The 26,848-nt window shown below is 45.7% G+C and overlaps 1 protein-coding gene across 3 annotated transcripts in view; it reads left to right on the forward strand.

Annotated features, from left to right (window-relative positions):
• LOC120958021 (lachesin) overlaps nucleotides 1-26,848 on the forward strand; it is a 234,145-nt gene that overhangs the window by 201,830 nt on the left and 5,467 nt on the right. For 2 of the 3 annotated variants that reach the window (XM_040380575.2, XM_040380561.2), the window contains exon 7: nucleotides 4,982-5,110. The exons of the other annotated variant lie outside the window; for it this stretch is intronic. In XM_040380575.2, coding sequence (XP_040236509.2) covers nucleotides 4,982-5,110 — 129 coding nt within the window. The remainder of the gene's footprint in view (nucleotides 1-4,981; nucleotides 5,111-26,848) is intronic. 3 annotated transcript variants of the gene reach the window in all.

Consider the following 26,848-nt stretch of genomic DNA (forward strand, 5'->3'; position numbering starts at 1 on the left):
ACAACCAGAACGACCAAAAAAGAATCCTCTCGCCTTACATTTATCAACTCAACGGAGCTCACTGCTGATACCCAACAAGCCGCGAACGATACCAACACTGTGGAAGCTTTTGATACTAACGATAACTGCAACCACGACAATCATCGTACTAAGCCGACTAGTGATATTAGTGCTGGAAGCTGCCGAACAAATACCGAACAAATGCTGAACAAACACTAGCAAAGCTGAGAAGGTCTGGTTATACTTCACGAACATCAAATCACATGTCTCCGCTGATGATATGCGTGTATGGCTTAAAGCTGTGCTACCAACTGACAATATTGATGTTTACCGTTTCACGAGAAAGGGTGTGAACATTGATTTGATGTCCTTTATCTCGTTTAAAGTGAGTATTCCTAAATCACTTAAGGATCTCGCGCTTCAATCAACTATATGTCCAGTTTCCCTTACTATTCGTGAGTTTGTCGATCGTGACCTACCAAAGCAACGTTCACACGAAAAGGCTCGATTTGACCTTTCTCTTTCTTTGCATCGTACAAATAGTACAAATTCCTCTTCAGCTGAACCTAAAACTACCGCTCATCCTAAACATTTTTTGGAACATCAATCGCCAGCCCCGCAACACGGGATTCAATCACTATCCTAGATGACCGAGATCCTAGAGGCTATCCAACTGAAGATTCTGTAGCGGGTTCACGGAGCTTAGTCTCCCACACCTCCGCAACAGTTTACAGACCCTTTCGTGATCTATTACCAAAATGTTCGAGGCCTTGGCACTAAATATAATGAACTGCGCCTTTCTGCGAATAAATCAGGGTTTGAAATGCACTTACTTACACTTACTGAAACATGGTTAAATGAATCGATTCCTTCCAACATGATTCTTCATAGTGATTCTTATAACATATACCGTTGCGATCGAAGCAGCCCGCACAACAAAATCGAGCAGCTTTTGAGCTCGGTTTCTAGCTCGCTTTCTGCCGAAACCGATCAAGAAAGCGAGCAGAAACGTCTGAAGAACCGATCGAAGCTCTTGATTGATTGAAGCGTTTACGATCATTTGAGAGAGCGCGCTGTATGTGTTTATCTCTTTCTGATAAAAACAAACTCTGGTACGCGACCATGTTGGCGCAAAAATGATAATGGCCGGAAAATAGTTCACACCCACGTTCTCTTTCTCCCCTTTTACCCTTCTTCCACATCTTTTCATCTCGCTTTATCATTATTGGTTCTTGCTCTTTAGCTACAGCGAGAGTTTGAGAAGTTTTCGTTCGCTTTGCGCAGCGGGGGTGTTTACATAGCATGTTTTGGATGGGTGAAAATTTTTGTTCAAACAAACTTTCTAGAGGTTTGATGAATACACAAAACACTCTACAACTCTTCTTTCAGAAGCATAAACAATAAAAATTTGCCTTCTAAATACATACACCTTAGATAAAGCCCACCTGTGTATCACACCCACTTAGATAGCTGCTCGAATACTGCTATACAATGCAAACAGCTGATAGGCTGAAATTTTATCATACTAACTGTTCAATCTTACGATTTCGGATAATCTTTTCTTTCGTGTTTTGGTGTAACTTTTCTAGCGTTCGATATTTACCGGTGGTTGTGGCTTGTTCAGTTGCAAAATTAGAAGAGAGTTTATTTCTAGAACTACAGTTATACTTATAAACTAATCGCCCGAGCCAAAAGCTCAAAGCTCAACGAAACGATCTTCGTGTTTTGTTAAACACGATTAGATGACAGGGCTTCCGTGCCTGTGTCTCAACACTAACTTAAAATAGAAAGGGGCCCAATAACTGTTGATTTGCAAAATAATGCTTTAGCTCAGCAAAATCAAACTCAAAATACCATGCGGGCCAAAACGTCTCTTCAAATGGTAACACGGACTGCTACTTAGTTTTACAAAAATCGGATAGTTAGCAGTTCCGCTTATTTAATATTTGGGTAACAGTTAAGTCACAACAGTTACAATTTTTATTCAAAATAAATTTCATACATTCTAGAAAATGTGTATCTAAATGAAATTTGTAGGAGATTTTTTTTCATGTTTTCCATAGGCCAATGCTTTTTTTCAAAATTTGTGTCCACTAACAAGATTGTTTTATTCAGGAGAAACGGTTTCGGTCTTATAGCTAAATCATAGAGTATAATAATAATAATAATAATAATAATACAATTTATATGGTTGCTAGACATTGCGTTCTCGCAATCATTGAAAAACTTTATTTCGGGTGTACTCGGACATTGCAGATATTAACGGATCCAAGCCTTTCTCGAATAGAATCATTTTTCATAGCAGGGGTCGAGATCGCGCAATTCGTCGTCATCTGATTGATAGCAAGACGCACAACGATGATACACGTCATCACCCCACGCGGCACAAACCCCAGTGAAGCCACGAGAGAGTAAATCCCTCCGTAGTACCCCAGAAATCCAAACCACCGACGGGAAAGAGCATGATAACACCGACGACCGCACAGCTAGCCACAAAAGTCTTGTCATAGGAATATCACACAGTTAATCCGTGAGCTGTGCAGAACTCAAACTAATCTTAGACATCATTCTAACGAATGCACGTATGACGTATATGTATGTTCGTAAAATGTATGACCTACCCGGGTAGGTGGTCATAGGAGTAAAGGGTAAAAAAAGTTAAAATAAAAAAATATATATGAAAAATAATTTAGAAAATTCTACTGGCTCGAAAATTCTCGAAATACTGGCAAGAACAAAGTTTTATGCAGCTTCTCTGAAAATTTGAAGTCATTTCAACTACTAAAACAGATGATATGATCAATTTACCATCCAGAAATGCAAACTCCCATACAAAATGTATGACCTACACGGTAGGTGGTCATAGAAGTAAGGGATACAAATTGAAAAAAAATGTTAAAAAATATTATTTATTATTTTTTCAATTCTGATTTTTTGTACTGGGAGGAAACATATTTTTCTAGGCATTCCTAAAATTTCAAGTCAATATATGAATTCTTTTGAAAGATATTCATAATTTAAAGTGCAAAACAAACCCGGATAGGTGGTTACCCAAGCAAAATTTTTCGGGGATAATGAACATAAACTTGTGCCATCTCTTTCTATTCATCATCTCTACTCTCTCACACGCATCGATGAGCTTTTACACATGTCATTGTTCATTGTGCTATATTTAAAGGGTTTAAAGCTAATAAATCACGATTCATGTTCATCTAGTACTAGTTATGGTCAAATTACCGGACCATAACCGTTGTAATGTTTGCAACATGGTCGACATGAGTTCAATTCCATTTTTATTGTTTTCATTGATGATTTAAAGTTTTGATTTCTTTTTAAAATATGCAGCTCCAGTAACTTCAGACCCATGTACTCATTGTTAAAAATGCGTGTTTAATAGTCAATCTGTTATTTATTGTTATTTATTTCTTTTAATTCATTTAGTAGCAGTACCCCTTCATACAAAATATCAAGCAAATAGCACGATCATGAATAATAATATGGTGGCGCAACTGGCAAAGTGATTCGAAGTAGAATTAGCGATGTGGTTGGTAGCATCAAGGATGAAGCATGAGCATGAATTGGAATATGAGGGGAGGGAGTGAATCCGAATGTTAATTTCTATTTGTAGCTCTTTTTTGCATGGGTTTATCCTTCACGTGTGTGCACTGTCCCAGAAAAAGGTCTGTATATCGTTGATGGTTTCGGGGATAATTCGTTAACGAATTATCCCCGAAAAGTCCAGCGAAAACCAGCGTGGTCGGGAGCTTGGGTATAGAAATGAAGGTTAAGCAAGATTTTCAAAGTGACCATATGTTCTATCGATTTACGATCGAATATCGGTTTACAATTGAGCAAACTGAAACTCATTTTTTCTAACCAAAAATCAAATATTTTTCTAAGTATCGTTCAACCATAAAATTGGAGTTTAATAGATTTTATGAGTGAATAAAAAGTTGTTTATACTGAAAATTACCGAATTTGCTTTAGATTTCCTACCGATAGCCTCTAAAAACAATCTGGTCAGTCCGCGCTAGCAACCGGCCTGCTGAAATCAATTGCTCCAAGTCAATAATCCATTGCTCGTAATCAAAACTAGAGGATGCTAGTCAAGAATCTATTGCGACTATTCATAAAAAGTATGCTGCTAGTCTAATGTAGTCTAAACTCAATTGGAAAACCCTGTAACAAAAATAAGAAATTTTAGTTTGGAGGTTTCACCCCAGCAAATTGGTAATGTGTACCGAAATAAAAGTCAAGGCGAGTGAACTTACAGACTTTCCCTGAGATATGCGAATTATACGTTCCTAATAAAATAAAAAAAATGTTAGTATTCCTGACTTGTGAACCTAGTTAAGTTTTAATCAATGCGGCAAGTTAGTTTTAAAGAACTGTTAAACAATCATGAAACTCTAATTCGTGTAAATAGAGAAAAGATTGTACACAACTACAGTGTTTTATAATATGGCTTGCTCAGAAGGATATGTCAAGAATTGTAAACTGTCAGGAGATGGTAATGTCTGGGTCTGAGGTAAAATGATTAGATAGTGGTTTGCGAGTGTGAATATCACGCTCTGAACGGTAATTTTACCATCACCGCAACAAAGGTAGCGATTGGATATGGAGGGTTGGTAAAGTGTAAGCATATACCTGATAAACAGCGTAAAATATTTACGAAAACCACTATGGTGGAAGCGTTCGGGTGTGGGAAAGCATTGAGGCTGTGAGATTGACGGTCGAACATTCTAAAGGTTGGAGAAGGGGGAAAAATTAAAGAAAATTGTGATTTTCCGCTGAATGTGCAGTCAAAAGGCTAAAAGTTTCATCAAAAAGCTTTGTTCAATGTTGCGTACATTTTTCACTTCATTTAAGATTGTTTTTGATTTATGATAAAACTTTGTGTTATGTATCAAAATAAAATAATTGAAAATTTGTATTTAGAACAGGTTATCAAATATCTTTAACATCTTTTTACAATTTTTAGTACCATCATACCGCGGGGAAGTTCTGAAACTGTCAAAAATTTCACGAAGCGAGATGGGTTCGTATTTATGCATCGCATCCAATGGAGTACCTCCTTCAGTATCAAAGCGGATTTCGTTGAGCATACACTGTAAGTTTTTTTATTCGATACTATCTGATATACAAGGTTTCGCTTGGGTTATCATACATTTTTCGTTGGATGTAAAAAAGATTGCACAAACAAAAATTAAAAAACTGTAAAATCATCTCAAAGCATAGTTTCTCTTTATTGCTGCAACAACTTATACAGTACCTCTCTAGCAAGCTCAACAATGTAAGCTTCCTTTCCAATCCGTAAACTTGCTATTCAACTTTGTCAAATGAATGTCGAGCGTATATCGAGCAACCAAGAACAGATCATTCGAATTTTCATTGTGATTATTGAAATGTATTTTACGGCATTGAATTGTTCGCTTCCGATGTTGAGCTGGCTAGAACTACACTGTAAGTATCAGGGGTTTCGTCGTAATTAGAATGGAGAAGTTTCGGTGATATTTTTGAAACACTTGATTGCTTCGTAAATAATCACAGACGCATGAGAAATACGCCTGCTGCAGTTAGGGGATTTTAAAACCTTTCACGATTTAGCGGCTTCCACGATAGGTCTTCGACTAGTGATAGGCCATACGATTCATTTCACGACCCGACCCGGAGTCGGGTGAGAGCCAGTCGGAATCGATTCCGACCCGTGGGTGCGCCAAGTGGGAGTTGGTATCAAATCCGACTCGCGGGTGCAATGAGTTCGGGTCGACCCGACTGATGGGTAGGTGCGAGAAAGCATAAGCGACTCCGACCCGTTGGTGCAGTGAGTTCGAGTCGAGTCGGGCCAAGGTGAGTTCATTCCGACCCGCGGGTGAAGCGAATTCGGGTCAACCCGGATCGGAGTTGTTGCACCTATTGAACCTACTTGTACCTTCGTGTCAACCCGAACGACTCCGGGACGCTTACAGAAGGCTCCGACCCGAGAGGTTCGGGTCGACCCGTTCATCACTAGTCTCGACCGATCGGGCCGGAAGAGTGAAGCAAGCGCAATCGTTGGTAGTGTTGACATCACCATGGAGTGCTTCTCAGCCACGCTTCTTGCGACATCTATTGCATGTTACTACTCTATAATGTGCTCGTTGCTAACCCAGTTATCTAGCGCGTTGAGTTTTGTCGCAACACAAGATTTCAACCCATGATGAGCATATCATTTGCAGCAAGGTGTGTTTATTAAAAAGGTGAATTATTAGCGAGTTTTCCAGACCTGTATCCAGTTGTTTATGTTGAATACTGTAAAAAAGCATTGAAATAAAGCAACGTAATTTACATATTCATATTGAATTATGAAAGATTAACGCTGCTTTATTTCAATGAACACAACAACACTTACCACTTGAAAATACGACCGAAGCCGCAATAATGCGAATTGAAATAAATAACACTTCAACACTTCATTTCAAATTACATCGAGCACCCGGGACTTAGGCTAACACGCGCGCGACCTCACACTGCGAATGCTTAAACTGTACTGACGATTTTGTGTGAGAGCGAGAAAGGGATCGCACGAAGAAAACTCGCTGCACTAGTGCGATCGAGATACCGACACCAGCAAGCCACTGCGAGAAAGCCAAACTGCGAGCGCTAGTTGAAAGTGAACGCACACATTCACACCATGCTGCGCAAAGCGATCGAAAACTTCTCAAACTCTCGCTCAATGTAGCTAGAGAGCAAAAACCAATAATGATAAACCCGCAGCGCAAAGCGACGGAAGAAATCATGGAGTTCTGAGAATTTTATCATGCCTTCCTTTTCCCTCCAACGGCAAATTTGTCAAGCAGCTCGTCGAGCTACCCGTCCCTGGCTCCGCCTCATACCCCTCGCCTGAGCGCGCTGTCGAAGGTTTGGATGTGTTAGTGCGTCAGACGGCCAATCGCTGTCAGCCGTCGTCCGTGCTTTTTCCCTCCATAGCGCCATCTCTTTCTTGCGTGTGGTCAATGCTCGCGAGCTGTTGTGGCGCCTAAGAATGCCGTTAACAAACATTGCGGCGATGAAGTTGCATTTTCAAAAATCAAACCAAAAAATCGCAATGAGTTCAATCACTGCAATATAAAAATGACTAGGGAATCGTTAGTTTACGCTGGAGGGTTTGCTGTGCAACGCGCTGAACCTTAATTCGCATTGACACGTTCAGCCCGGCGCTGATTTTCATCAACTTTCCGTTCCGCCAGCATCAAGAACGCAAGCTGATTGTGAAACCGGCATACTGGAAAGTTCACTAGCAGTCTCTGGGGCATGTCATTGTGCTGAACGTGTTAAGCATTAAGCATAATTTTGTTACCTTAATCTTTTGCTTTCGTATTCTGTAGATTACACCGATATGCTGAGCAGTTTGCGCATGTGTGTATGCAAAACTGTCGCCGAATCTATGCTCTTCCGGAATGTTATGAACGATCGGTCAAAGAAAGGAAGGAGTTCATGACAGTGGCAGAGTAGGGAAATCGGGGGCCCTAGGCGGAAAGACGAGTTGAGGTCCCTGTAAATGGTGGCTGATGACCAGGAGGAGGGGGTACTGGCACACAGCCGTTGGGAGATTGAACAGTATACTTAAATTGCCGGCGGTTTGGAGGGAAGGAGGGGGGAGGGTGCCCATGGGACCCCTACGATCATCGGTCACAGGCCCTAAAATTGTAGTCGCCATGGAGGGAGGGGAGGTGCAAATGGTTCTCCAGCCACGGAGCCCCAACGGCCATCTATCCAGGGGGCCCATATCGCTAATACTCTGTCCAATTGTAGACATACGGCATACTACAGACTAGAGATATTCGGTGACCGCCTAGTCCGCCTACTTTTAGATCCACCGCTAGTTCATGACGGTGGTTTTTGTTTACTGTTTGTTTTTGTATAACTCCTTCGTTGGCGGCGTCTGCGTCCCACGTTGCTTGCCACTCTTCCATGGACCGCTGGCGCTCCGCCCTCCGTATTGCACAGTTTAAACCTGTTCCACGGCGACTGTGCACTCGGGTGTCCTCCTTGATTGCCAGGCAGATCGGCAAGAGTCCCGCAAGCAACACTGCAGTCTCGTAACGAACCGTTCGGAACGTTCTGGCCACGCCAATTGCCGACTTACGTTGCACCCGACGAAGTAATCTGCAGCACTCTTGATTGCCAATCGCTTCGTGCCATACAGGTGCTGCGTAGCGCATGGTCGAGTCGGCCACATTTGCCAGCAAGCGAGACTTCGAGGTCCTTGGCCCATGGAGGTTTGGCATGAGTCGATTGACGGCGTGCACAATCCGCGTGGCCTTCAGAGTTCTCTCCTTAACGTGGGGTACCCATGATAGGTGGTCATGTACACGCACCCCCAAGTACTTTATGGAGCGCGAGAACGGCACGTTCACTCCGCCGAAAGTGATAAAAACTTCCTCTGGAGGCTGCTTGAGGCTAGAGATCACCGTCATCTCCGTCTTAGAATGAGCCAGTTCCAAGCGGTGCTCGAGAAGCCACTGTTCCACTGCTGCCATTGCTTCCTCCGCTGCTGCTGCTGCTGTTGTCGGAGTTGTGCCTGGGACTAATAGCACCAGGTCATCAGCATAGCCAATGATCTCTGCCCCCGGCGGCAGCCCAACTCCGAAAACCCCGTCATACATCATATTCCACAGTGTAGGGCCCAGTATGGACCCCTGTGGAACTCCTGCGCTGATGTGACGTTCGACAGGGCCTTCGCTAGTGTCAAACAGCACCTTGCGTCCTTCAAAGTAGGCTCCTATGATCTTCATCAGGTATGACGGGACATTCTTACTTTGCAGCGCGTCGGCGATTGCCTGCCAGTTGGCAGTGTTGAATGCATTGCGGATGTCCAGTGCCACCACCATCAGGCAGCGTTTATCGCGGGTGTTCGTGCGGCGGAACAACTTGGCCGCTGTGCCCGCGTCAACAACACGCTGGATCGCGCTGATGGTAGAACGTCCTCGGCGGAATCCATACTGGGCATCAGACAGCTGCGGTGAGTCTTGTTGCTCGATGTGACGATTCAGGCGATTGAGAATGAGCCGCTCCAGTACCTTTCCAAGTGTGTCAAGCATGCACAGCGGTCGATACGAGCTGCTCTCTCCTGGGGGTTTGCCAGGCTTCGGGAGTAGTACCAGTCGCTGTCTTTTCCACTACGGCGGGAAGGTGCCACGCGAGAGACAGTCCTGGTACAGGCGACAAAACTCCTCCGTGTATTCCTCTATCGCCACTTTCACCGCAGCGTTCGGAATCCCGTCCAAACCTGGGGCCTTCCTCGTTACCATCCCGGCAGCGATAGATAGTAGTTCTTGCGGTTCTACTCTGCTGTCTGATGGGACGGTCGTTGGAGCATCTGAAGAGACAGGCCATGATACGGGTGGGTGCGTGGGGAACAGGTCAGAGACAATCCTCTCCAGTTCGGCGCGATCCGTTTCAGGCGGCCCAGGGCTACCCCGCAGTCGGGACATCACCACCCTATAACCGGTTCCGAAATCGTTGGTCTCGGCAATGTCTATCAGCTCCTGGAACTGTTGGCGCTTGCTGGTACGGATGGCCTTCTCGAGCAGACTTTTCGCTGTACGGTGGGCTGCTGCCGCCATGCTCCTCTCCTCCAAATCGTGAGACAGTTGTACTCTCTCTCGCGCGGCAAGGCAATCATCACGTAGGCGCTTGATCTCTGGGGTCCACCAATACATGTCGTGATGTGGGCTCTTGTGCAGCCCAGAGATCCGTTGCATAGTTTCACTGCAGGCGTCGACAAGTCCCTTGATCATGCCAATATGGCTCACCGCTCTCTCCTGGAAGTTGTTGGCGCGTAGTGCTACTCGAAATGACTGTCGGTTGAATTGGGTCGTTTTCCATCGCCTACTATCGCAACGGTCATGCTGTCGGCCTGCTGGATTCTTGCGTGTCGACCTTTGTGGGCGGTGCGACAGGTGCTGTTGCGCCCCGGCCGGGTTCTCATCTGGTTGTTTGACCTCGAACGCTATTAATTCATGATCCGACCTCGAGAAGGGGATCACTGACCAGGTGTCGGGGCGAACAATCTCCCGACTCGCAAACGATACATCAATGACACTACTAGCCGCGAAACCTCGTCCGATGAAGGTTGGTTTGCGACCTTGATTGAGGATCGACAGTCCCAGTGTTTCCACAGTTTGCAGTAGCTCGATCCCACGCTGCCCGTTTCTCCCGCTGCCCCACTCTTCGTGCCAGGCATTGAAGTCCCCCGCAACTACGACGCGGGAATGAGACGCGGCTTCCAACTCAATGGCCCCCAATAGTCGCTCAAACTCATGTGCTGATAAGCTTGGAGGGGCGTATACACTGATGAATGTGATACCGGCTACCTGAGCAGCGACTAGTCCGCGTAGCTCGCTGCCCCACACTCGCTGTATAGGGTACGAGCCGGTGGCTACTACCGCTACTTTCTTGGATACATCATACGCCCATCTCCCGTTGTTCTCAGGCGGCCTGTGCATATCAGACAGAAGCAATATGTCAGCACGGTGCTCTCGCGCTGCTTGTAGTGCTAAGGCCTGGCCCTCCCGACAGTGGTCTACGTTGAGTTGTAGAATTTTTAGTGCAGGCATCGCGCTGCAGGACGAGCACAAGAGATATGGCCAATGCGGTGGGGACCGTTGCACGCAGCACACTTGATCTCGGAAGTGCAGCTTTTGGCATAGTGACCGTCTGCGCCGCACCGAATACACGCCTGTTGGCGATCCACGGGAAATTGACAATCGCGCGCCAGATGGCCTCTTTCCAGATAGCGGTAGCATCGCTGTCGATCTACCGAGACGGGCATGGCTTCCATTATACTGCTGATGCAACCGCACAGTCTCAACTTTCGTCCGGCAAGCTGCTTGGCTGCTTTGGTCGGCAAACGAAGTCTTGCCCGCTTCATTCCATCAAAGAGTTGCCACATGCTTACAGCTGTCACGCCAGCGTTAACCTGCAGCTCTTCTTTGAGAGCTGCTTTTAATTCCTGCTCCTCGGCAAGTGGGTCAATGTGGGTAACCAGTAGTTCCGTCATCTCCGTTACGACACACTCCGATTATTTCCTGCACTTCCTGTAGCACTAGAGTGGAGTCTGCCGACCGGCTGAGCTCTATACGAAGGAGGGCCGCTCGCGTGCGCTTACCCATCCCAATATGTTCTTCGAGATTCTTGTGTGCTGGGTCATCTCGCACTGTGTCGCGTACCTTGCGGTACACACTATCCCATGTAAGGCCCTCCTGGGGAACAACTTCTATGAGGTCTGCCTTTGGCCGACGTATCTTCCGCTGCTGTTGCTGTTGCTGCTGCTGTTCTTGCTGCTGTTGCTGCTGCTGCTGCTGTTGCTGCTGCTGTTGCTGCTGCTGAAGCGATCTCTGCTGCTACTCACGTTGCTGACTAGAGGACTTGCCGCTGTTTATCCCGCGGGGCTTGCGGCGCACTACCTCAACAAACGAGCTGTGGTCAATGTCTTCCTCTGGTTGAGCCTGCACCTCTACGTTCCGCAATGAGACGGCTGACGTCGATGGCCCTGGTTGCTGGGGAGGCTGATGTTGCTGCTGCCTTTTCATCTGGTTCTTCTGTTGCAGGTCTCTCAACTGTGCCGATATTGCAATTAATGTAGTGCGAGTCTCCTGCTGTTCCACCCGCAGCTTCTCATTGTCGGCTTTTGCGGCCTCTTCCCTGCGACGCGCTTCTTCCTCTCTACGCTGTGCATCTTCTCGCTGCTCGCGGAGCTTCTCCTCCATGAGCCATCTCAACTGAGTTAGCTGTTCCTGAAGAGACTCATTTTTCTTCCTGGTCTCTTCCAGATTCTGCCGCAATATCAACATCTCGGGTGATGAAGGGAGGTTGGTTCCCGTGGCACTCTTTTTTTGTTTTAATTCCAACGAACTGGACAGCCGGTGAGCCGGTAAACCCCCGGAGCGGAGTGCCGACGGCATTATTCTTACCCTTCCAGCTTTGTTTTGGGTTTTTCTTTTTTTTTCTCAAGTACTATCTGTGTTTGCCTCACCGAGATCGAGGAAGGTCTTTACCGCCTCTGTTAAGACCGTGTTAAGGCACACCGAGTAAAGGGGATTATGGGGAGGAGTGTGATGGGGGATAGTGGGAGTATTTTTGGTGAACGTGCCAATTTTCCTCATCCACCAGATTTAACTTCCAGGCCGTGATACGAGGAACGTATTAAGATGATTCTCCGATCTTACACCACCAACGGCCAATTCAAATTTTCTGCTTGGGAATTGTTAATGATTGGTGATTGGGCTGTCGCCGTCCTGAACTGTCACCGGATTGAGACCGCCCCAGCCGGGGTCGCCGGCGCCGAATCCGTACGATGCTGTTCTCTTGCACTTCTCTATACCTAGCTGGCAATCTCCACTTCACGGGCAAGCGCCCTAGGCTTACTAAGCACGTTCCGCACTATTCCGCACAACTTATTGACGCTTTCACACGATTTTCCGCTATTATATAGGAGCTCGTATTTTGACGTTCGTCCTTGTAAACAACTCCTGACACCTTCCAACAGCTTCCGTGTGTGTGTGTGTGTGTGTGTGTGTGTGTGTGTGTGTGTGTGTGTGTGTGTGTGTGTGTGTGTGTGTGTGTGTGTGTGTGTGTGTGTGTGTGTGTGTGTGTGTGTGTGTGTGTGTGTGTGTGTGTGAGTTTGCGCGCGTGTTTGTATATGTGCGTGCGTTTGGAAACCCCAAAACTATTTTATTCTGATGCGTACATTTTCATCCGCTGCGGCCACAAAGTCCAGGCATTTTCGATCCCGCTACCTGAGAGACAACACAACTATCGGATTGCCACCATCATCTTTGCGATCGGCTCTGCTGTTGGGGGTATTAAAAAGACACACGATCTAAGCAAACGTGCGTGTGATATCTAGCACATTTCTTTCCAATTCAGCTAGCGGGCGGCAATGCCTTGGAGTGGGTTCGGATCGGTAGGTTCATGTTTTGGTCGAGTGCATTCCGTGCATTTGTCGCGTCACAGCGGTAGCCCGGCAGCAACAAAGTCAAGACAAACTCTTCCCCGGGTGTGAACTGCTATGCTAAGCTCTTTGTATTAATATTATTATGAAGAACTAATTTTAGAACTAACGACAATTATTAAGAACTAATTTTAGAAATACGCAGTACGGATCTTATGAACCCATGACGGTAATGATGCGCGAATTTAATGCACTTGCAGGACATTTTGATTTTTTTGAAACTACATGACAATTAAGAGAGCGAATACGATTTGTATAACATTTAGTCTTTACCTATTATTATTAATATTATTATTACTAAAGCTTGTATAACCATTATAAGGCGGACTCGCAACTAATAATACAATTATTATTATTATTGGCGTAATAGCCAACGCGGTCATGCCGGCCTTCTCAGGACTTGAGTACTACGTAGCCGAATAGTCAATTCTTGCTACGGCGGACGGTTTATACGCGGTTAGAACCTATGACGGGCATGCAGATGTGCGGAATGATGGCGGTGCTGCGGGACCGCTCCTATCCAGCGTGCAACTTGCATACTGCCACACTGTTTCCTGATCGATGCATACGCTGCAGGCAGGGGGAAGTATGCACCTCCACAATAAAAAACACCGTCATGAACCAGCGGCGGATCTAACGGTAGGCGGACTAGGCGGTCGCCGAAGATCTAGTCTGTAGTATGCCGTATGTTTACAAGTGGACAGAGTATTAGCGACAAGAGCCGCCGGAAAGATGGTCGTTGGGGCACCATGGCTGGAGAACCAAAAAGCTTAGTGTAACAAACTTATACTTCATGCTTAGCACGTTCAGTTCGATGACAGGCCCCAGGGACTACCAGTGAACTTTCCAGGATGCTGGTTTCACAATCAGTGTTGATGCGAATTAGAGTTCAGCGCGTTGCACAGCAAACCCTCCAGCGTGAGCTAGCGATTCCTTAGTCAATTTTACATTGCAGCGTTTGAACTCATTGCGATTTTTTGGTTTGATTTGTGAAAATGCAACTTCATCGCCGCAATGTTTGTTAACGGCTTTTTGAAGCGCCACAACAGCTCGCGAGCAATGACCACATGCGAGAAAGAGATAGCGCTATGGAGGGAAAAAGCACGGACGACGGCTGACAGCGATTGGCCGTCTGACGCACCAACACATCCAAACCTTCGACAGCGCGCTCAGGCGAGGGGTATGAGGCGGAGCCAGGGACGGGTAGCTCGACGAGCTGCTCGACAATTTTGCCGTTGGAGGGAAAAGGAAGGCATGAGAAAATTCTCCGAACGCCATGATTTCTTCCATCGCATTGCACAGCGGGACTCTATTCAACTGCATAGCTCCAGTGCCCTCGCAATTAAGCAGCTTGTGAGGGTAAGCAGGTTTTTTCACCCATAGTTAATGCATTTATAATTTAAGCTCTTAGTAAACAATAATTTTAGCTTTTGCGAAACTACTTTATAGGTTTCTAAAAATTTGATTATTTGTAATGTTTTTGTAATCAAGCAATCGTGTAATTGTCAAACGTATATGTAGGTCACAGTAGTCTATGAACGCATAACAGATTAGTTAGTTGTAATAAAACCTTCAGTAAGAACAGACGTCCCGTTAAACATTGCGAGGGTTGCGTGTGGTATCATCTGCTCGAGATCTTATAGTATATGAAATAATCTTTGAGTTTTGCTCGTAAATTATATTTTTTTCGGTGATATTCATCGAAAAGATCACTAGTTCTAATTTTGTGGATATTTGCAAAATAAAATTTCAATAAAGCGATTTGCGAGGGCGCACGAGGGCTCGCATGCCATACAAGTTCACCGCCCCAGAGCCCTCGCATGAAAGTGTGTGCGAGCCTTGGTAGTTTTTTCACCAGGCAGTTATAATTATAGCACCCCGAGAGAAGGTATAACAGTGCGTATTTTGTTGATGCGTTCCCACGATTCTTTGGTCGTTTCCCAGAATTTTTTGGTATAATTGTATTGATATCCCATCGGAAAATACCAATAAATTATGGGATCGAACCAAAAGTCTATGGGATACGACCAAAAAATCGTGGGAACGCACCAAAAAATCATAAGAACAGTAAGAACAGACGTCCCGTTAAACATTGCGAGGGTTGCGTGTGGTATCATCTGCTCGAGATCTTATAGTATATGAAATAATCTTTGAGTTTTGCTCGTAAATTATATTTTTTTCGGTGATATTCATCGAAAAGATCACTAGTTCTAATTTTGTGGATATTTGCAAAATAAAATTTCAATAAAGCGATTTGCGAGGGCGCACGAGGGCTCGCATGCCATAAAAGTTCATCGCCCCAGAGCCCTCGCATGAAAGTGCGTGCGAGCCTTGGTAGTTTTTTCACCAGGCAGTTATAATTATAGCACCCCGAGAGCAGGTATAACAGTGCGATTTGTAGCATACTAAACACCTGAATTTTGACATTTTATTTTGCAAATATCCACAATTAGAACTTGTGATCTTTTCGATGAATACCACCAAAAAATATATAATTTATGAGCAAAAATCAAAGATTATTTCATATACTATAAGATCTCGAGCAGATGATACCACACGCAACCCTCGCAATGTTTAATGGGAGTGTAAATTGTAGCATACGAAACACCTAAATTTTGTCATTTTATTTTGCAAAAATCCACTAAACTGGATATGGTTTTCTTTTCGACGAATAACACGGCAAAAAATATAATTTATGAATGCAAAATAAATATTGTTGAACTCGCAACCCTCGCAATGTTTGACGGGTTTTGAATGCGAAATATTTCACAGCCATGGGCTGTGAAATATGTTTGTAGTTTGAGTTTGAGAAGTTTTCGATCGCTTTGCGCAGCGGGTCGGATTTTCGATCGCTTTCCGCCAAAAGCGATCGAAAAAGCAAGCAGAAATGTCAAGGAAAACTCTTGGATTCCGATCGTAGAAATGTTTCAATCCAAAAATTTCAGCACCGAAAATTTCGAAATATTTCATTTATAAATTTGCAACAATTTTGAATGCGAATTATTTCACAGCCTTGAGCCGGCATCGCGAATAAATGAACACATGTTAACAGTCGTTTAAAGTTCATTTTGGTTTAACCGAGTTCATTTGTTGTTCATTCCTGTTAAAATAAACGACCGTCAAAACAGTTAACGACTGCTCGATATCGCATATAGGCAAACACGGGTGAAAAATTCGAGCAGTATAATTAAACGCCCGCTGCGCAAATTCGAGCAGTTTCCAGCGCAGAAAATGCACCAAAATCTGCGCTGGCCAGCGCAGATTTTGGCCCGTTCCCCGCGCTGGACTTCAGCGATTCCTCCCGCTGCGCAAATTCGAGCAGTTTCCAGCGCAGAAAATGCACCAAAATCTGCGCTGGCCAGCGCAGATTTGGCCTGGTTACCCGCGCTGGACTTCAGCGATTCCCGCGCTGGGTCGAGCAAGTTTAGCGCCATCTGTGGGCGAAATGGACGAACTATTTATGGCGGCGGATATTTTGCAAATATCCACAATTAGAACTTGTGATCTTTTCGATGAATACCACCAAAAAATATATAATTTATGAGCAAAAATCAAAGATTATTTCATATACTATAAGATCTCGAGCAGATGATACCACACGCAACCCTCGCAATGTTTAATGGGAGTGTAAATTGTAGCATACGAAACACCTAAATTTTGTCATTTTATTTTGCAAAAATCCACTAAACTGGATATGGTTTTCTTTTCGACGAATAACACGGCAAAAAATATAATTTATGAATGCAAAATAAATATTGTTGAACTCGCAACCCTCGCAATGTTTGACGGGTTTTGAATGCGAAATATTTCACAGCCATGGGCTGTGAAATATGTTTGTAGTTTGAGTTTGAGAAGTTTTCGATCGCTTTGCGCAGCGGGTCGGATTTTCGATCGCTTTCCGCCAAAAGCGATCGAAAAAGCAAGCAGAAATGTCAAGGAAAACTCTTGGATTCCGATCGTAGAAATGTTTCAATCCAAAAATTTCAGCACCGAAAATTTCGAAATATTTCATTTATAAATTTGCAACAATTTTGAATGCGAATTATTTCACAGCCTTGAGCCGGCATCGCGAATAAATGAACACATGTTAACAGTCGTTTAAAGTTCATTTTGGTTTAACCGAGTTCATTTGTTGTTCATTCCTGTTAAAATAAACGACCGTCAAAACAGTTAACGACTGCTCGATATCGCATATAGGCAAACACGGGTGAAAAATTCGAGCAGTATAATTAAACGCCCGCTGCGCAAATTCGAGCAGTTTCCAGCGCAGAAAATGCACCAAAATCTGCGCTGGCCAGCGCAGATTTTGGCCCGTTCCCCGCGCTGGACTTCAGCGATTCCTCCCGCTGCGCAAATTCGAGCAGTTTCCAGCGCAGAAAATGCACCAAAATCTGCGCTGGCCAGCGCAGATTTGGCCTGGTTACCCGCGCTGGACTTCAGCGATTCCCGCGCTGGGTCGAGCAAGTTTAGCGCCATCTGTGGGCGAAATGGACGAACTATTTATGGCGGCGGAGCAAAAAAAAAACGGTCAAAAAATTTAAAAATATTGGCGCCCATTTTCTCATCCGCTTCTTCTCCCTCCCTCACCCTGCCCTGCCTTACTTGCGCTTCAGCCCGTGCCTTCCGCCGCCAGCTGATTGGTTGTTGTGGTGTATGCGTTGGTTCATATATGTGCATTGCGGTTGTGTATTGTTATCGGTGGGTGTTAGCATTTATTAATTTGTGTGTGACCTTGAGACGCTGTGGGAGAAGCTGGATTAGGATTCAAAGTGTTGTCGGTGTATTGATGGTTTATTTTATTTCGTGCCGCTGCTGATGAGACCATTCGATGCCCCTGCCAATTGAGGGTGAAGATGCCTATTTAAAACAAGCGTACGAGAACGTCTAACACTAATCTAATATTTTTTAATTTGAACATGTTTGACGCTTCAACGACCTTCTAAGCATCATGTAGCACAGTGTATAGCGGCAATAAAATTTATTTTTTAATATACCGAAATCCGTCTCGAGTTTTCGGGTCTCGATACACATACTGTGGGAGCGCGGGGAAATACAGCGATACACACAGCGCGTGGAAAGTGACCGTCCACTCTATCATGTCGCGATCCCCCACCCCGCCTGGCGCTTTGGATGAGGATGCACAACAAGATAGCTGAACCAGCCGTTCTACCGATGAGGTAGCCTGAATCGATCATGCGTGGAGGGGGGGGGGGTTCTGGTGGGGGGTGCGTGCTTGCGTTCGCGCTTTCGTGTGTGCGTGCTTGCGTTCGCGCTTTCGTGGGTGCGTGCTTGCGTTCGCGCTTTCGCGGGTGCGTGCACGCGTACGTGCATGTGTGCGTGTGTGTATGCGTGCGTGCGTGCGTGCTCGCGTGCATGTGTGTGTGTGTGTGTGTGTATGCGTGCGTCCGTGCGTGTGTGTTTGCGTGCATGTGTGTGTGTTTGCGTGCATGTGTGTGTGTGTGTGTGTGTGTGTGTGTGTGTGTGTGTGTGTGTGTGTGTGTGTGTGTGTGTGTGTGTGTGTGTGTGTGTGTGTGTGTGTGTGTGTGTGTGTGTGTGTGTGTGTGTGTGTGTGTGTGTGTGTGTGTGTGTGTGTGTGTTGTGTGTTTGTGTGTGTGCGTGCGTTTGGAAACCCCAAAACTATTTGATTCTGATGCGTACATTTTCATCCGCTGCAGCTACAACGTCCATGCATTTTCTATCTCGCTACCTGAGAGACTACACAACAATTGGCATTGGCATCTTTGCGATCGGCTCTGCTGTTGGGGGTATTAAAAAAACACGTGATCTAAGCAAACGTGCGTGTGATATATTGCACATTTATTTCTAATTCAGCTAGCGGACGAAAGTGGAAACAACATTTTGAATTGAATCCATACAAAAGAGGATTCTGGATTTGTTTATTGCGGTGCTCGTATGATACTGCACCTGTCCGTCAAGGATCTGGTGGCTTGTTGGTTTTGAGTCGGTATCATGACGCCGTGCGACCGGCATTGCCTTGGAATAGGTTCGGATCGGTAGGTTCATGTTTTGGTCGAGTGCATTCCGTGCATTTGTCGCGTCACAGCGGTAAACCCGGCAGCACCAAAGTCAAAACAAAAACCTTCCCTGAGTGTGGACTGCTATGCTAAGTTCTTCTTCTTATTATTATTCTTATTATTGGCGTAATGGCCTACGCGATCATGCCGGTCTTTTCAGGACTTGAGTACCATGTAGCCGGATAGTCACCTCTTGCTACGGCGGACGGTTCATACGCGGTTAGAACCCACGACGGGCATGCAGATTTGCGGAATGATGGCGTTGCCGCGCGACCGCTCCTATCCCGCGGGTAACTTGCATTCTGCCACACTGTCTCCTGCTCGATGCATACGCTGCAGGCAGGGGGAAGGATGCACCTCCACGATAAAAAAAAAACCACCGTCATGAACCAGCGGCGGACCTAACGGTAGGCAGACTAGGCGGTCGCCGAAGATCTCTAGTCTGTAGTATGCCGTATGTCTACAAGTGGACAGATTATTAGCGACAAGGGCCCCCGGAAAGATGGTCGTTGGGGCTCCGTGGCTGGAGAACCATTTGCACCTCCCCTCCCCCCATGGCGACAACAATTTTAGGGCCTGTGACCGATGATCGTAGGGGTCCCACGGCCAACCCCCCCCCCCCCCCCCATCCGCCGGCAATTAGAGCGAATTAGGGTTCTGCGCGTTGCACAGCAAACCCTCCATCGTGCGCTAGCGATTCCGTAGTCACTTTTACATTGCATCGATTAAACTCAATGCGCTTTTTTGGTTTGATTTGTAAAAATGCAACTTCATCGCCGCAATGTGTATAAACGGTTTTTTAAGCGCCACAGCAACTCATGAGCATTGACCACACGCGAGAAAGAGATAGCGCTATGGAGGGAAAAAGCACGGACGACGGCTGACAGCGATTGGCCGTCTGACGCACCAACACATCCAAACCTTCGGCAGCGCGCTCAGGCGAGGGGTATGAGGCGGAGCCAGGGACGGGCAGCTCGACGAGCTGCTCGACAAATTTGCCGTTGGAGAGAAAAGGAAGGCATGATAAAATTCTCAGAACGCCATAACGCCTTCTGTCGCTTTGCGCAGCGGGACGGGTGGACTTCAGCGATTCCTGCGCTGGGTCGAGCAAGTTTAGCGCCATCTGTTGGCGAAATGGATGAACTATTTATGGCGGCGGAGCAAAAAAAAACGGTCAAAAAATTTAAAAATATTGGCGCCCATTTTTTCGTCCGCTTCTTCTCCCTCCCTCACCCTGCCCTGCCTTACTTGTACTTGCGGCGCTTCTGCCCGTGCTTTCCGCCGCCAGCTGATTGGTTGTTGTGGTGTATGCGTTGGTTCATATATGTGCATTGCGGTTGTGTATCGTTATTGGTGGGTGTTAGCATTTATTAATTTGTGTGTGACCTTGAGACGCTGTGGGAGAAGCTGGATTAGGATTCAAAGTGTTGTCGGTGTATTGATGGTTTATTTTATTTCGTGCCGCTGCTGATGAGACCATTCGATGCCCCTGCCAATTGAGGGTGAAGATGCCTATTTAAAACAAGCGTAGGAGAACGTCTAACACTAATCTAATATTTTTTAATTTGAACATGTTAGATGCTTCAACGACCTTCTAAGCATCATGAAGCACAGTGTATAGTGACTAAAAAATAAATTTTTTAATGTGCCGAAATCTGTCTCGCGTTTTCGGGTTTCGTCACACACACGCACACACGCAGCGCGGGGAAAGTGACCGTTCACTCTATCATGCCGCGATCCCCCATCCCGCCCGGCGCTTTGGATGATGATGCGCTATATGATAGCTGATGATAGCGGAAGGGGAGGGGGGGTTTGATGGGGGGTGCGTGCTTGCATGCGCGCTTTCGTAGGTGCGTTCTCGCGTGCGCGCGTTCGTAGGTGCCTTATCGGGTGCGCGCGCGCGCTTGTGTGCGCGCGCGTGTGTGTGTGTGTGTGTGTGTGTGTGTGTGTGTGTGTGTGTGTGTGTGTGTGTGTGTGTGTGCGTTTGGAAACCCCAAAACTATTTGATTCTGATGCGTACATTTTCATCCGCTGCAGCTACAACGTCCATGCATTTTCGATCTCGCTACCTGAGAGACAACACAACCATTGGCATTGGCATCTTTGCGTTCGGCTCTGCTGTTGGGGGTATTAAAAAGACACACGATCTAAGCAAACGTTCGTGTGATATATTGCACATTTATTTCTAATTCAGCTTGCGGGCGCAAGTGGAAACAACATTTAGAAGTGAATCCATACAAAAGAGGATTCTGGATTTGTTTATTACGGTGCGCGTATGGTGCTGCACCTGTCCGTCCAGACTCTGGTGGCTTGTTGGTTTGGAGTAGTTATCATGACGCCGATGGACCGGCTATGCCTTGGAATGGGTTCGGATCGGTAGGTTCATGTTTTGGTCGAGTGCATTCCGTGTATTTGTCGCGCCACAGCGGTAGCCTGGCAGCACCAAAGTAAAAAAAAACCTTCCCCGAGTGTGGACTGCTATGGAAAGTTGTTCTTATTATTATTATTATTATTATTGGCGTAATAGCCTACGCTATCATGCCGGCCTTTTCAGGACTTGAGTACCGCGTAGCCGGATAGTCACCCCTTGCTACGGCGGACGGTTCATACGCGGTTAGAACACACGACGGGCATGCAGATGTGCGGAATGGCGTTGCCGCGCGACCGCTCCTATCCAGCGGGTAACTTGCATACTGCCACACTGTCTCCTGCCCGATGCATACGCTGCATGCAGGGGGAAGGATGCACCTCCACGATAAAAAAAACACCGTCATGAACCGGACCTAACGGTAGGCGAACTAGGCGGTCGCCGATGATCTCTAGGCTGTAGTATGCCGTATGCGTACAAGTGCACAGAGTATAAACGACAAGGGCCCCCGGAAAGATGGTGTTTTCAACTCCCCTCCCCCCATGACGGCAATCATTTTAGGGCCTGTGACTAATGATCGTAGGGGTCTCATGGCCACCCCCCCTCCCCCCATCCGCCGGCAATTTAAGTATACTGTTCAATCTTCCAACAGCTGTGTGTCAGTACCCCCTCCTCCCGGTCATCAGTTACCATTGACAGGGGCCACAACTCGTCTTTCCGCCTGTCATGAACACCTTCCTTCCTTTGACCGATGGATCATAACATTCCGGAAGAAAACACATTCGGCGAAAGTGTTGCACACAAACGCACGCTCGCACCCACGCGCAGATGGCTCAGGATATCTATGTAATCTACAGCATACGAAAGCAAAAGCTTAGGGTAACAAAGTTATGCTTAATGCTTAACACCTTCAGCACGATGACATGTCCCAGGGACTACCAGTGAACTTTCCAGTGTGCCGGTTTCACAATCAGCTTGCGTTCTTGAAGCTGATGAAAATCAGCGCCGGGCTGAACGTGTCAATGCGAATTAGGGTTCAGCGCGTTGCACAGCAAACCCTCCAGCGTAAACTAGCGATTTCTTAGTCATTTTTATATTGCAGTGTTTGAACTCATTGCGATTTTTTGGTTTGATTTGTGAAAATGCAACTTTATCGCCGCAATGTTTGTTAACGGCATTTTTAGGCGCCACAACAGCTCGCGAGCATTGTCCACACGCGCGAAAGAGATAGCGCTATGGAGGGAAAAAGCACGGACGATGGCTGACAGCGATTGGCCGTCTGACGCACCAACACATCCAAACCTTCGACAGCGCGCTCAGGCGAGGGGTATGAGGCGGAGCCAGGGACGGGCAGCTCGACGAGCTGCTTGACAAATTTGCCGTTGGAGAGAAAAAGAGGGCATGATAAAATTCTCAGAACGCCATAACGCCTTCCGTCGCTTTGCGCAGCGGGCGACTGTTAATTTGTATCGCATACGCTCTTGACAGTCGTTTGTTTAACGACGGCATAGGACCAGTCGTTAAAATTAACAAATGAACTCAGTGCGTTCGCGATGCCAAATTCTAGCAATTTTTAACGATTTAACGATTCTGGTTAATTTTTAACGACTGTTAATTTTACACCAATTCTTTCGCGATACCAGCTATGGGCTGTGAAACATGGTTGCAGTTTGAGTTGGAGATGTTTTCGATCGCTTTGCGCAGCGGGACAGGCTACGACATCTGGAAGTTTCGGAACGAAGTGTTTTTGAAATCGTCGAAGTATGGGACGCAGTGGTAAAAGACGTTCCATCGGTGCACATTGGGCAAACGCCTGTATAAAAATCGAAAAACCAACATCATCGCAGGTTAACACCATAATCATTTTCTTAAAATAGATACTGAAACTTAGTTGAAACCAAAATATTTCACGTTTTTATCTGAAACTTACTGAGATATAGACCGTCAAAGTGTAAACTTTTTGTTTTTTGTCAAAATTTGAGCTATTTTTCGACCAAACATAAACCATCATATTTTAGTATATGATGCTGAGATTTTGATGATTAATGGTCGTTGGAAAGGTTTTTTGTCATACTTTGATGTTATGCCTGAATATTTTGCAAACACTTGTTTTTAAAGTTCATAAATGATTGAATACCAAACATCACTGCTGAATTTTTAAATATTTTTATTTTGGAGAGTGATTTTTTTATGATTCGACTCGATTTCACTCGTGAGTCGTATATTACAGGGTTTCCCACGATTTATTGGTTGGTTCCCATTAAGTTTTTGATGGGTTCCCATATTTTGTTGATGCGTTCCCACGATTCTTTGGTCGTTTCCCAGAATTTTTTGGTATAATTGTATTGATATCCCATCGGAAAATACCAATAAATTATGGGATTGAACCAAAAGTCTATGGGATACGACCAAAAAATCGTGGGAACGCACCAAAAAATCATAAGAACTGACCAATAAATCATGGGAAACCCTGTATAGGAAAGATCAACATTTTTCCTACATTTGGTCGTTAAAATTTTCGTCTCCAGTTACCTATATGTCGTAAACGTTTTGCTCGCAATGAGCCTTATGTAAGAGCTATGTCGTCTTTTAATAGTACTTCAGATCTGTTCGATTTCAACCTATCCTATCCTGTCTACCGATCCCGTCTTCGCTCCTTTTCCGTACCATAAACTCCTTCCAACTCTTTCGCGAATAATTGTATACGATAGTCAGTAAGCACTATTGCAGTAACCCAACGTGGCCGAGCAACTAATAAAAAAAAAAATAAAATAAAAAAAAACATGAAAAAAAAAAACTTTTTTGGCGCGTAATAATTTAAAAATTTGTTTTCAGTCAGAAACTTCTTCCGTCGTCGTTTTAATTCCTAACAATTATTATTGATGCTGTTAACTGATACGCAATAATGCAATATTGAGGGCGCTAATTATTAAGTTTTATTCGCTGTCTTGAAGATTTTAGTATAGAACTACCCTGTATAGTAAGAGCAATTGTATTGAATGAAGAAAAATTGCTATAGCACGAGGAATTGATTTTCATCCCGGCGTTTGTATGGCCGCCCAACCGACAATTTCAAATATTTTCGACGTTGTGTGTACGTCGTGTGAACGTTCACCCGACGTCGGGTGCTTGTCGCATTTATGTCAATATACGACGAAGCGAAATTTTTTAAAACGAAAAACGCCACAATTATAGCGGATTTTCTAGAGTATTTCGTTTGTGGTTTTTGTCTAAGACAATGGCCATAAAAAAAGTGGTTCAAAATAGTCGATACCCTCTCTCCCCCTCACTCTTTCTCTATGGGTACCGTGTGATCTCCATCTTGCTATTCTCACATGGTAGCGGGAGTGATATCGCTTGTCTGCCGTCTTCTTTATCCGTTCACCCTGATCATATTCGTTTTGAATGACGTTGCTTCCCCACCTCCTTCATTCCCACCTTTCTCTCTCAGCAGTTATTGGCGAATGCTTGTCCTTGCCTTGTGTGCTTGACTTGATTATTGTTTTTTTTCTTCCCGTTTTTTTTGGCTGCTTGATGCATTGCGCGTTGGCTAGAGCCGTCGTTCGAATCTGGATTTGATCAGCGTGCTAGTTGTCGCGTGGATGTTTGAATAGATTTACCGTTGGAGCTATTTATCTGATCGATTGATTGCATGCTGCGTACGGGTTTTATATTGTTTCTTAATGCAGTTAGTTGCACTTGTAAAAAAAAAATAATTAATCAATGGACGAGCATCAATGCACTAGCACACACAACATATCATGTGAAGCCATCCAATGCTTGACATTGTCAAATATTCAAATGAGGGATGATGTCTTTGAACACATTTTTCTCTTCATTTTTTTATTGTTTTTATTCAACAATGCACAATTCCTCCCACCCCCCCCCCCCCTCTCCTCTCCTTCCTTCCCTCACAATCGGGAATACAGGTAAGGATTTAACAACCATATTGTACCATCTTCTTCCTAATTAACGGAGGCTCCTCTCCGGAAGAGAAAAAGGCACGTCTCCCCTGCCTCTCGCTCAATGCTGTAAGCGAGCAGGGCGCGCCTCGGCTTAGGTGGCGCACGCTTCTCTCGCTCGCGTTGCTTAGCTTGCATCTTCTCTCGCTTTTTTTTGGAAGCGCATCATCGTTGCGGATGGTGCTGCGCGGCCATATCGCTATCTGGAGGGTGGCATAGAGAGTTGTGTTCTAGCCCGTCGCTGTACTCGCCATTGACGCAGCATGCGTAAGGGACGTTTATGCTGCATGCATTGTCGATAACGCCGCGGCTGTGGTCGGGGATTGGCTGTGGCGACCGGCCCCTCGGGAGCCTTAAATGCCGGTGGTGCAGTCGGAGCCACGCGCCAAGCTGCTCCACATGTCCCCGCATTCTATGGATGGCTTAGCTGGTTTCGAGCCACCCGTTATTGTGCTACCCGAACACAACATAACAATATACCCGTCCTAGGTTCAAGCCCCGTATGGTCCAAGTGGCCCAGGACTGGCTATTCCGCTGTCCCGGAAAACCAATTAGTAACAATGCGCGCTGCTGCACGCAACCCACGCCTTCATCTTTTCATCTCACCTTTTCGATTATCACCCTACCCGCTCCTCCTACCGCTCTTGTTTACCCCCCTTTTCCTCACTCCTTTCCCCCTTCTTTCCTTTCTATTCGTATCGCTGTTCAATAAAGCTAGTATGGTTTAGGATGTAAATGTAAACTAAATGTTGAATGTAAACTGTATTTGCCGTGCTTAAGGCAAACAATAGTAAGGTGCGGTTCAACCAGTACGCCAACTAAGCGGCTGCGTGGGGCCCCGAGGAGAGAAACCCATCCCCCCACACGGAAGTAAAAGTGCTTCGCAATCCTTCTCTGGTTTAGAATTCATCACACAACTTCTCGCTCGGCATATCCAAATGGTCAAATTTCGTGTGTACGCTTAAGGCCTCCACTCGTGCTAATACGCCACTGGATGCGGGTCGACCTACCGGATCGGAACCATCCGGATCATTTGGGAGGTGCGATTCCATTCCAAATCGCTGCTCCCACGAGTCGGAATGTTACTTTCAAACTACCTGACGCCCCGCTGACCACATATCAGCGCTCCTTGGAACCACGTAGTCGATTACAGCCCGTGACCGATAAGACCCCACAGCTCCCTGCCATCTGCGTACCAAGCCAATTGCCTCCCGTATAAATTTTCTTCTTCTTCTTTGACGTAACGAACAATGCTGTGGGCCGAGCTGAAACGGCTTCTTAACCTTACTAAAATCACGCTATCGGATAGTCAGTTCTTGCTATCCGGGGAATGGTCCAGATGGGAATTGATCTCGTATGACCTCGTAGGAACCGGTCTCATTGTGATGATCGACTGCGTCAAATGAGTCGATACGCATGTTGAATAGAGCAGCAGAGAGACGATTAAAAGCATTCTGCCGTTTGGTTTAAAGGGCATACAATATGC

Source organism: Anopheles coluzzii, chromosome X, assembly GCF_943734685.1.
Source record: "Anopheles coluzzii chromosome X, AcolN3, whole genome shotgun sequence".
Taxonomy (NCBI): domain Eukaryota; kingdom Metazoa; phylum Arthropoda; class Insecta; order Diptera; family Culicidae; genus Anopheles; species Anopheles coluzzii.